Source organism: Vigna umbellata, chromosome 4 (genome assembly GCF_029865625.1).
Source record: "Vigna umbellata cultivar VRB3 chromosome 4, Vumbellata_1.0, whole genome shotgun sequence".
Lineage (NCBI taxonomy): Eukaryota > Viridiplantae > Streptophyta > Magnoliopsida > Fabales > Fabaceae > Vigna > Vigna umbellata.
This window is the reverse complement of record NC_142168.1, coordinates 62,379,308-62,392,191: the sequence shown is the minus strand read 5'-3', so window position 1 is coordinate 62,392,191 and position 12,884 is coordinate 62,379,308. Positions and strand designations below refer to the sequence as shown.

Here is a 12,884-nt window from a genome sequence, read left to right as displayed (position 1 = left end):
ATACATAAATTAATATATGATGATGTCATTTTATATATTTGAGGGACAGTTGTGATATGAAAGACTTACGTGATGTTTGAAGTTATTTTAGGTATTGGATTTTCTACCATTTGGATAAATTGACCGAACATAATAAAGTGAAGAGAAACCTTTTAGATTTAGCACATAGATCCTCCAATTGAAAACACCTTTGATCAATCACATTCACGAAATAGGTGACTCTCTTAAATTATATCATGTCACAGTATAGTCAAGTGTCTTGTCTCCAACTTTAAGACTGGACTTTTTTTAAGATAAATGTTCTTCTAAGTGAACTAAAATTAATTTCCAACTTACTTTTTCAAGGAATTTAAAATCATTCAGCTATATCTTCTATGCAAACAACTTTCATTCTGGAACCAAAACGAAGCCTTACGTTACCATGTAAATTTGTTGAAACATAGAAGAGAAAACAGATTTAGTCGTACACGTGTCTCCTTAGTACTTGCGTTCTGACTCGGAAACCTTAAACTTCCTTTTATTTTTGCGGTATATACTAAAAAATCTGAATTTTCTGTGACTGATGATGTGTGATGTGTTCGTAGGGGACTAAACAACGATTGTGTTGTCAGATCAGAAGAAAGCAATATGCAATACGTGGCACCAGAAGATCTTACTCATGCATGCCAATTATCATTTAACATGTTAAACTTTATCATCATATATCGAAGGCAGTCAAATCCTTAATCATCTGCTACGTTGCAATTGAAAGGGAATTGTGGCATGTAATCTTCAACAAGGATTTCATAATTCACTTCTCCAACCCCACCACGTACGTCATCCTGTGACCAAAAGTAAAAACAAGTGCGGCAGTCAAAACTAATTGAAATGGTTTCTTTATACTTTTCTCCCTCTTTTTTCTTTTCTTCTATTTTATTTCCCATCTTATATAATCAAAAAATGCAATCCTACATTGGATCAACTATGCTTCTTCGTCATTTCCTTATCTTGTCAAGAATTATTATAAACATTAAGAAATTAATTTTCTGATATCATATTAAAAAATGAATTTTAAAATTAACTTAATCCTACAGACTTAAATTATCGGTTAAGTTTTATAAAAGAAAAAGAAAGAAAAAAAACTAATAAATTTTCATGAGGGAAATACGAAGTTGGGAGCTGTTTTAATGACTATTATTAAGTCATGAAATAATACGTACTAATACAGCTAATGGTACCTCCAACCTAGAATTTATATGTAATGAATTTGCAAATTTTTTATCTTAAATATTATCTGATTCCTTCATTTTTATTCAATGTGATATTTCTGATTTTATATTTGAACTTTTATTTAGATATATAATAATTGTATTATGATTTTATTTTTGAAAGTCTCATCCATCAAATAAAAACGATTAAAATATATAATATATAAATAGAAGAATCTATAAATTTGATGTTTTAAATTTTTAGATTGAAAGTTATGTTTTGATCTCTTATATGAACTTGTTCACCTTTTATTAATATCAAATCTTGTTCTTGAAAAACCTCACACTGGTGTCAATACAGATAATTCATTATGGAAACGACATGAACAAAAATACTAGGTGAAAAATCATAAACAATAATACTTTATTTGTCCAGTTCAAAACTAACGACTATTCTTTTTGTTTTTGTTTATGAGCAATCAACATCTGGTAATATTGCATTAGCAGTCACATTGCATTACATTACTAATTGAAAATATGTAGCACTAGCAAGTACAAAAAGAATAATCATGATATATATATAAATACCTAGTTTACAATAAAATAATGCTAATTTTGCATCATGAGCAACATCATTACATATCAACATGCTAATTTTAAGTAGAAGGAATTTCAATTCGATTCTAACATTTATGCATGAAAAAATACCCAGAGTTTTTACTTAAATTAATATTTGTCATATATTCTCATCAATATTGATCATATTGGTTTATCGTTTTATCCGATGGAAGGCAATTTTGAACTAAAAAAAAAATGCTACACCCCTTTCGCTAACCACACTCCTTGCATCTCATCTCATAATTTATTTTTTCTTTATATACAATGAGAAAAATTTATGTTTAGGAAACACTCAATTATGGGTTTACCACCCAAACGAAGGTAATGAAAAAGCAGCACTGCTTAATGCATGCAAAGAGATGAATCGCAATGCAAGAAAGGAAAAGCAAAAGAAGAAGGACTAGGTCATTTATGGAAAAAAGCTACCATAACGCGAAATATCTTTGAATTTTATGAATGACATTATTTTTTATTATTTATTTAAATCTGGTTATCATTTTCAATGAAAATTTTCCTCTTAAAAAAGTTATCTTTATTTATAAAGATCCATTACCATGCCTCTCCCATCTAAGGATTCTTCTCGGCCTTAACAATGCAATTAAAAAATGATATTGATTTTGTTATCAACATTTTACGACACACATAGAAACTAGTAAACAATCAAACTCGAAAGGTTGATCTTTATATAAAATGTGGGGACCACTTTATATTTTGTGTAAGTTGAAAGCACTAGACGAAGAACATATTATAAATATATTTTAACCTCATTATGTATACAATGGCCTCCTTGTTAATTGGGGTGTGGTTTTATTTTATTTTTAATTTGGTTTTAACATAGATAGAAAAGAGATGTATATAGGTATAGTACATTTGTGCATGATTTTGTTGATGGAATGAAAGGGTACATGAGGTTATTTTATAATAATGAAGAGGCTAAAAGCCTATTTGTACTATAGAATGATGCTTTTTGGTGATTGGAAATTGTCTTTTGAGTCCAGTTTGACAGGCAACAACCACAATGGAGATGAAACTGAGCAATAATGGAGTTCAAAAGCGGTTCTATCCTTTGCCCCCACTACTCCACAAACACTCCCTCTCCTTTATCAAAAATTAAAGCCACCCATTTTAAAAAAGGGTTAGCTTTCAGGATTCAAAAGAATATGCATGGATCTCTCTTCTCTTCTTTCACCTCTTCAAGAGTTTTTATACCAACTTTTCACCCTTCATCGCCTTTTCCTCCTTGCAAACTTTCAACACATATATTCTTATTTTTCAACCTCATCCAACATCCCCATTTATTATGTTCCCTTTCATGAAAAAAAAAAGGAAAGTAAAGAAAAGAAGAAACTAAAAGGCTTCACATTTGAAGAAACTTTACCACATCAAATTAAGTCCATCCGTTGGTTGATGAAGGGTGGCAAATGGTTGGCACCACCAACGCCCAGAAAATCCCTAGTTTGTCCCCATACACTCTCTTCATTCTGTACGTGCCGTCGTTTTGTAGGGGGCATTTGTGACAAATCACCGGAATAATTATTCTCTCCCTCATGACCTGTGAGTACTGAACTTGAACCGTACATGCCACAAAATTTGTTCCCATCTTGGCCTGGACTGTTGCATTTCAAACCTATGCTCCCGAGGAATAATGATGGGTCCGATGAAGTTGTCCCAATTTGTGCAGCTTTTTGCAACAAAGCTGTGGCTGACATGTTTGCTGAGGTTGTTTGATGGGATTGGTGTTGGGAACTATACAAGGAAGGAACACTTATGAGTTGCAGGTTTGGGTTATCCTTAACAATATTGTTCACTAGTGGAAGTGAAGCAGTGCTACTCAGCTCTTGGCTTCCATTGGGGGAGACTTTATTTCCAAACACCCAATTTAGTTGATAATTAGAGGGTGGTGGATTTGAGCAAGGAGCAAGTGGATTTCCACCACAGTAAATTGAGGTTGGGCTAGTACCAGACCCAAGTTGATGAAACTCATGCAAGTTGTTGTTAGCAATTGTTTGATGAGCCTGAGATGTTTGACTCATCCAAAGGGATAGCCCCTTAGATGTTTGATTACCTGGGACTGGCTCCTCCGCACACGAATTTGGCTTGTAAAACGATGAAAAATGGGTTGCCATGTTAGAACCCAGGGGGTTTTGCATGATGCTGTAGTTGCTAATGTTTGTTGCTGCGTTCACCCTTGCTGTTTCTTCTGCTAAGGCATCGCAGAAAGCCCTGTGAGTGATGAAACTATCCCTCCTGCTCCACCAAAATTGGTGACAAACAGTAAATTAATTAATTACAAGAAATGACATTGAAAAGATAAATATAACTTTCTGTAAATGTTACAATGTAATGGGAAAATAGACGGCAAGAAATGTATTACATAATATTATTACACTTCACTGTTTTCTTTATCTAATCTCTCTATCACTTAGGACTTAGGTCTGATTATTTTTCTTATCTAAATAAAAGCAAACATGCAAGGAGGCTCAAGGCATGGTTATGTAGTAAAGTTCTATTTCTTGTCCCCTGAGCTGTTAAGAACTTCTGCAGCAAGACTCTAGCATTAGGAATTGTAACGATTAGAGTATGAAAATAAATTATTACACGAGTAGTAAACACCAATAACCAAGAGAGTTTCATCTTTTTTAATAGTGTTTTACGTTTCACCTTTTAATGGGAACAAGAGAAACGAGACAAAAAACAATTAGGGACAAGTTCAACCCCTAACATATAGGGTTCATAACCCCACTCCCCAGATAAGTCTTTGATATTAAAACAATTTCATAATCACATTAGATAATCTATGATAATTCCAAACTAGCTAAGCTTAGAAATTTTGTCGTTTAAGATATTTTCCAAAAGGTAATAATAAACCTTGCAAGTGTGGGTTCTCTTTCAAGTTCTTTTCACTGCACTGAGACTCATTTCTCCTTTCACTACTCCTAAAGAAGCAAAATAGACAGCAGACACGCAGAAGCACACGGAGGAGTCAGACAAAGATATCATAGATACAGTTTAAAGGCTTCAGCGTCATGATTCATTTTAGCTATGTAGATCTTTTTTAGGTTTCAACTTACCACTACTGCATGAAGAAAGCGATGCTCTTTCTTTTGTCACAAAGATAAGGATAGTAATTGCTGTTTCTTTTCTTATCTTTTTTTTTCATACGTACCACTAGACAACTTACCACTTTTACAAAAAAAATTGATTAGTATGAGATTGAAAACTCATTACAGTTTGTGATCCACGAGATAAAGATAGACATAACTACGTACCGTGAAAAGATAGTGCCACAGTCACATTTGTATTCTCTGGTACCACATGTTTTTGAGTGAGCTTTCCAATCTGACTGCACAGCATAACGCTTTGAGCACTTCTCGCACTTCCACTTCTTCTCACCGTGCTTTCTGCAGAAGTGCTTCTTAATCCCAGTTAAGTCCCCCAGAGCCCTTGAAGGGTGGTGGTGGACACAAGTCTTCTCTGGACACACATAAACCCTCTTCCTTACTTCTTTGCTTGATCTCTGCTTCAGCTTCCATGGAAGGTTGTGCCCTCGTCGATGGAGTTGAAGGTTTTGGTCCCTTTGGAAACCCTTGAGACAAATTTCACACACGAATCTGTTTGTGGCCATCAGAGTCTTTGGTGATAAGGCTATGACCTCAGCTTCAGGATCTGTGCACAGAAGATTATTCATTAACTCACATAACAAACCCATTGCTCTATTTTGCAGAAAAAGCAATTAGCTTTGAATATACCCATGATGATGAGAAAAGGTAGAGAGACAGAAAGAGAGAGAATTGCAACAAAGACGATGAAAATGATAAGAATTAACAAACATACCTGGATTTCCAGGGAGGTTTCTCTTCCTCTTCAAAACAGGAGGTTGGTTAGATGCAGCAGTTGATGGGTTCTGAAGAGGGAAAGCATTTGAAATTTCTCCATCATCCATCTTTTGTAGCATGTTAGCTTTCTTGAATCCTAAGTTTGACTCAGTTTGGAAACAGTTAGAAGTAGTAAGGTGGGAGGAAGTATATTAGTGTTTGAATTAGGAGAAAAGGAGAGGGAATGGGGTAGCTTAGCTAGGCTTCTTAATTATATGGTTCCAACCCTAAACAATATGAACTGATATATGCTAGATGGGATCTCTCTGTCCCTCTCTTTCTCTCGCATATGTTGCAGTCAATTTAATTATCTACTTTTTAGGTGGAATAAAAAACTAAGATGCTATGGGGGGCGGAAAAGCAAACCAAGAGAGAGAAATGGAAAGGAAAAAGAAAGGGGGGGTGGGGGTCAGTCAGAAAAATATACAGAGGCAAAGGTGTATGATGACACATATCATGAGGTCCGAAGAAAGTTATCTTCATTTGGAATGATTATCCCATAATTTGTTACTTTTTGTTTTCTTATTTTTCAAATCCTTTCTCATTCAATTCAATCACTTTTTTATTCTAAGTTTACATATAATTAACCCTTTTTGTGTTTTCCAATAAATCTAAAGTCCTACACCCAACATATATGAATTTCATGAACTTTGTAATAATATTTCACAGATGAGTCACATATTTGACGCCTAATATTAACATATATATACTACGTCCAAATCATTATGAGTTAATGTTATATATATATATATATATATATATATGATCAGTGGCTTTCTTTTCTGCCATGACCTCAGAAACCTTTGCTTCCTACTCTAGAACAATGTAGCTTTGCTTTGAGTATGTAGATCGTCCAACTCAACATGAAATAACAGAATAAAGAAATATGCTATTATCCATATAGCTAGTGTAGTGCTACAATCATAACGAAGTGTCTATGGGAAAACTGTTTCCTTTTGATCGAATATTAACGTTTCAACTTGTAATACTCCACTTGCAACCATTTAAATCAAAGCAAAACGCTGTTTCTTTCAAAAAGCGAAAATCATTGTGTCTCATGTGAGTGTGACTAGAAAAAGAAAAGCCAAACGGCTTCCTTAATCTTTGTTTTCCCCCAAAAAGCAAAATCTTAAGGGTCTTTGCAGCATACTGAAAGTGAAAGTGCAGGTCATTTCCTCAAGGAAGATTGATAGATGCCAAAATGTTGTAAAATGTTTGAATTCATATACATGATTCAAAGAAAAGTGGGAGAGCTAGCTCATTAAGAAGCTTGTTAATTGCTTTGGCATTCTTACTCTTATTAGTAAACAGCCATGCACGTGTGTCTGTATTCTCACCAAACTGTCAAGCAAGGTTAAGCCGAAGCAAAAGACGAAATAAAACATAAAAGGGAATAATCGTCCGATGACAACATGACCATGTCTCACTTACATTGACAGGGTTCAAGCCACTTGGCTTTATGCACATCAAACGAACTCTTGTTCGTTGTTTTCATTAATATTATTTTTACTATTATATTTATCAGTTCATAAACAATAATTATTTCCAGCTATATATTATCACATCGTGATGATGATGCAACTGGCAGTCAAACATGCTTTTGATTTCTTAACACAAGTTGAAGGTCTATGAAGATGTCAATTGGGTGGTCAAATTTTGAGTGGCAGATCGATGTACAGCGAACCTTTTACCATCCACCCTCAATTTTTTGGATGGTGGGTCGTTTACTTTTTAACTTTTTCTCTACATCTTTTGCGTGTATATATAGGTTCCTTTTCTTTTAAATAAAGTTGTGTTTTGGTGAAAATGTTTAACCTGGGGAATAATATTGTTCATGTTATCTGTCCCATCGATATAAATTTTCCAGTAATAATATATAGTATCTGAAGGTCTTCAGAGAATGAAGCCAGAATGTTCCCCACAAAAGAAAAAAAAGAAGTTTGCTTAACCTCAACGTCATGATTTTCCAGGGTAATATGAGTATGATTTTCTTTAGACTTGCTTGAATATGATATAAGCTAATCTAGGAAATACTGCTTATCAAAGCTTGGTGTTGCTGATAAATTACTGTTAATTTTTTCTAATGATATAATAACGAAATATATATATATATATATCTATAGATTTTGATCCTGGTTAGAAAATTCAAATGATTACTTTAAGATAAGTTCCTTTTTTCAATTATTTTTTTCTCTAACATAAAAATATAAGGATCCAATATTAGTTAATCAATGATGTGGGGTAGATTAAGTTTGAGTAAATACTAAGATTAATAAGTAAGAGAATATGTTATAGAAGACAGCCAGCTGACAAAGGCAGTGAATTTTTGGAAATGTGAGTAGGCGTCTCCTTGTGGGCTGACTGTTCCTGCTACTATGCTAATCCTTAATCATAATCTAATGATGTTTTTCCTTTCTAACATTGTTTAAAATAAAATTTTGGAGTTTAGCTGTTGAACTCTTTTGGCATTAGAATATTCTCTCCCCTCCAACACTCTCCCCAAAGGCTGGAACTTTCAATGCCTTGTGAGATTCCTATTCAAACTCCACAACTCCACCCTGCCAGTTGCCACAACCTCTTCCTTCTCTCTCTACTATCTTGATATGGTTGGATACAGACATTTCAAATTGAAAGCATATATATGAATTTAGGGAAAAGCATATTGTTGTCACCAAGGATGTCTTCGTTTCTTTCTTTGTCTTCTTTTGTTCACAGAAGCTGAAAGTTAACCACAAGTTGTTCTGGGAATTCATTTGGGCAATATGAGTAAAACCAGAAAATTATAGTATCAATGTACATGTTAATTTTTGCTGTGGCTTACTTGGTGTTAATTTTAACTTCATCAGTTATAACATCTGTTAGTTCTTTGGGAAAAATTTACTTTGATCCCTTTATGCAAATTAATTTCTATATCACTCCAATATTAATAAGTTATATCACATTTAAATAGGTTGAAGTTCTAAAAAACCAGTTTCAAACTCAAGTTACACAAAGGATAATATTTTAAATAATTCTGAATTTTCAACTGGTAGATTCAGCTTAATTAAATTAGAATGATTGCTCGAAAGTATAACAGATTTAGATCTGGGATTCCATTACAGAAACCCACATGCTTTTTGATTATCAAAAGCTGGAGAATATTTGCCTTTTACCATTCAGCAATTTGTATTCCTTTTCTTTAATATTGTTCTATTTTATTTTATATATATCAATCACTGGACAAATATACATGATATATGCTACAAGATCTTATTGCATTTTAACCAAATCAACTTTACGGACACAATGAAAGAACAGCACTTGACATGAATATTCCCAAATGGATTTGCAATTTGTACTTTACTTTATCAAAGGATATTCACGGTTTCTTTGTAATGCATAATTGCAACAGTATATATGTTTCTTCAAGAATGAATGAATGAAGACGTATATAGCTAAGTTTCGTCATTTTCTTTCTTATCACAGATATCAGAAAAGTAACATCAAAGTTACAGTAAAAGCAAAACAACTCAGCCACTATATGTTGTCTCAAATGTGTTTGCTGCATAAAGAGACTACTGTGCTTATAATAAATATCATGGACGCAATGTCTAACGAATTCGGCTTTTCTGTGTCATGACATGCTCTTTGTATACGCATGAGTGGAAATGTCAAGAACAATTAGTGAGAAAAAATTGCAATGATTAGTATTTAGCAGCTGCATACGCTACAATTATGATTTCAATATTCCGCTTAATTCCATAAACATATAGCTACAATCATTTCATGGAATTTATGTTTGGCTGCAAACATTATCTATACAGACTAGAGTGCCAGCTTTGTAATATTTGTTAGTTATAATTCCACTTTTCTTCACTTTTTTCCTTTTAGTTGAGTAAAAAGGGTCAGACATAGAGAACCAACAAGCAATCAATTCTCAAACGTCACTACAAAAACGTTAAATAGTGATTCAATAGAAGTGTGTGGTAGTCAATTCAATTATGATGTCATTGAAAGATTATTATAGAATAAAAGATGCTGCTATTTCGTAACGTGATCTTGAATATTAGTTTGTTTATTTTTTGTTTCAATTTATAAAATATATATAATCAAAGACTGGATATGATTTAAAAAGGTTTTTGAATTGAGGCTTTTAAAGAAATATATAACCGATCGAGCAACATGCACAAACAACAATGAGAAGGAAAACAACAATGAGAAGGAAAGCGATATTTTTTATTTTATTTCCTATCCGTTTATATCTAAATTACAGTCTTAAACTTCATGACATTTTAGATATGTGTGATGTTTATACTTGATTCCTTGCTTAATTCCTATACTGTATGGCTGAACGGTTGTATCATATAGTCCGAGCTGTTCACATAGTATGGCTGAACGGTTGTATCATATAGTCCGAGTTGTTCACATAGTCAGAAATTCCAAAATGATTATTCAGACTTAAGCAGTTTCATTATACAGACCGAACAGTTATCATTAAGCAACAATTAGGCTAGATGGAGATTAGTTTATCATAAAACATGAATAACACTAGTTGAGTCATGATTAGGCCATCAATAATCCAAAGTTCATCTAAAATCTATAAATAAAGGTTTAAGGTAAAGAGGTGGATTATTGCATTTATTAGACAATAACTACTAAACTTGTCGAATCTTTACTGACTTTGGCATCAAAGTACCTTCTACAGGCTGACTTTGGCATCAAAGTACCTTCTACAGGTAACCTCCCAGTTTGACCAAACAGTTTGAAGGACGATGACGAGTATAAGGACACAGAACTTAGTAAACAAATAACCTCGACCTCATAATCGAAACAATTATTATTCATGATATTGATTTGATTTTAAAAAAAGAAAACACTACAACAAAATTTAAATTAACATTATCATATGTTTGTATTGTACCAAAAAATATCACAATTGTACTAGTAATCAACGAAAAAGGAACACAAAGACTATGCTGGGTCTTACACAATATTGAGATATGAGTCTAATCCATATAAGAGATTGACAATAATGAAGTTATATTCATATTTGGATTTCTAATAAAATCTTAAGACAATGAATTACGAGTCTTCTTCTATATAGGATCACACTTGAATTCTTAACAATTTACCCCTTACATATAAGTCATTGACACTTCCATCTTAAACCATTGATGGATCTTTAGAGAGTGGATTCATTAGGGAGACTCTAGTGAGTCACTCACTTTCCTATCTTCTTTGGCGAGGTGAAGCTCGAAGGTCTTACACGAGATGTGGGTGCAGTTCAATTCATAATTCTAATACCATGTTAAGAAGTAGAATTTAAGTCTAACTCAATCCAAAAAAATTGACTTGTAAGGTGAAGTTTACATTTAAATATATAATCTAAATTGGCTTTATCTCTAGTCGATATGAAACTTCCAATGTGTCAAATGGTGGTTGTGTAGTGTTTTAAGTTTGATATGCTCATGGGTGAAGGTGAATCAGAGCTCACATTTTTTCGAGTGAGGTGATGTGCTTGGTGCTCCAACGATGTGTGTGCCTGGTGGAGGAGTTGAGTTGTTGGTTTACACAACTTCAATGATGTTGTGTTGTGGAAAATGGCGTCATGTGGCTCGTGCATAGTCTTCTCAGATAGGGTGTTGTGTCATGGTATTATGGGTCGCACGTAGAAGCTAACAGTGGAGTTACTGGTTCGTCTTTGGGGAGGTGGCATGATGGTGGCACTCCGATTAGCTTCAAGTGCGGTGGCGATTGGTTTTTGGTGAAGGTTGTTGGTGTTGGGTCTTTGGTGGTGCTCCTATGGTCGTTGTGCAAAGATGAAAACAAAGGTTATGTGTTTGCATATATATTTAAGGAAGAAAGAGATAACGTGACAGATCGTAATTGGTCTAATATGAGATTTGAGGATTGTGACATATGGTATCTCCTAGTTGGTCAGATTTAAAAGTGGAAGATTGTAACACGTGTTAGTTCCTGGTTAGGTAGACTGTAAGTGCTAGGATGATTTTTTTCTAGCTGCAATTTATACCCAGACATTCATTGATATTGATGTAGGGTGTATGAGGATTATACACGACATTGGTTAGTGTCGCAACCGGAATCGCGACGGGACGACGATCAAAAAAGAAACGCGGGTTTTGAAAAAGAGATTTGGAGTCGCCACCATAGTTTATTCTGGAAAACTACGGAAAAACCATAAAATGATAAGGCATGATCTGCGAAAATGAGATTCTTGGTTCGGGAGTCGATTACGCGTAGGGAAGGTATTAGCACCCTACAACGCCTGCCCTAAGGCAGTACCTTTAACTAAATACGCGAATATGATGTGGTTTTCAATATGTTTAACTATCCCCTAAAATAAAACTCTAAATAAACAAAATATATTTTTTAGTTTTTTGGGCCCGACAAGGATTGACCTTGCTCCTACGTATTCTCATTCAGAATGAGAAATCAGGGTTACGTAGTTCTTTTGAAACTGTTTGAGAAGTTTGTTTGAAAATTCGTTCTGAAATGATTTTGGATTCTTGGGAAGTGAACCTGACAAGGACTAGCCTTGCTCCTACGTATCTCCACTTTTGATGGAGAATCAAGGATAACGTAGTTCTGGGTAGCAAGACTATTTGTTGTTTAAAATTGTTGATGTTTTCGGGTTTTTTTGAAGATTTTATACCTTTTTTTGTATTTTGTTTAAGAAAGAGAAAAGGTTGTTAGCACAAGGACGATGCGTGCGATCACACATGTGCATAAACCTTTAAAACATATTTTTTGGTTAATTTTACTTAAGGAAAAGAAAAGGTTTTTAGCACAAGGACGATGCGTGCGATCACACATGTGCCTAAACCTTTAAAACATATTTTTTGTAATTTTAATTAAGAAAGCGAAAAGGTTTTTAGCACAAGGACGATGCGTGCGATCACACATGTGCCTAAACCTTTTAAATATTTTAAATGAAGATATTAAGTACTAGGCTGATGCGGACGATCGCACGAGTACTTATACCATTATTTAACTTCTTATTTTTTTCATCATTTTTTTTACTTTATAATTTTTGTAATTTTTATAATATTAAAATAATATTTTCATAACATTGTGAAAACAATAACTATTTTTTATATTTTTATAATTTATCTTTTTTAGTATTCAAAGTGTAGCAAATAAACAAACATAATGTATAAAACACTAAAGATAACGAGTGGGGTTATCATGAAAGGGTTATGTACAT

At 33.6% G+C, this 12,884-nt stretch overlaps 1 protein-coding gene across 2 annotated transcripts; it reads right to left on the bottom strand.

Moving 5' to 3' along the window:
- Window positions 1-2,592: 2,592 nt before the first annotated feature.
- Window positions 2,593-6,049, bottom strand: LOC124828773 (zinc finger protein MAGPIE-like). Of its 2 annotated transcripts, XM_088111639.1 has the most exons (4): window positions 5,640-6,049; window positions 5,075-5,471; window positions 4,270-4,356; window positions 2,593-4,061 (listed from the first exon to the last, which is right to left on the bottom strand). In XM_088111639.1, exons 1-4 carry the CDS (start codon window positions 5,758-5,760, stop codon window positions 3,188-3,190), a joined length of 1,479 nt encoding a protein of 492 aa, XP_087967765.1. In that variant the 5' UTR covers window positions 5,761-6,049; the 3' UTR covers window positions 2,593-3,187. The 2 variants fall into 2 exon arrangements, with proteins under 2 accessions (XP_087967765.1, XP_087967764.1); XM_088111638.1 differs by lacking the exon at window positions 4,270-4,356 and having other exon boundaries at window positions 2,593-4,052; window positions 5,640-6,041.
- Window positions 6,050-12,884: the final 6,835 nt, after the last annotated feature.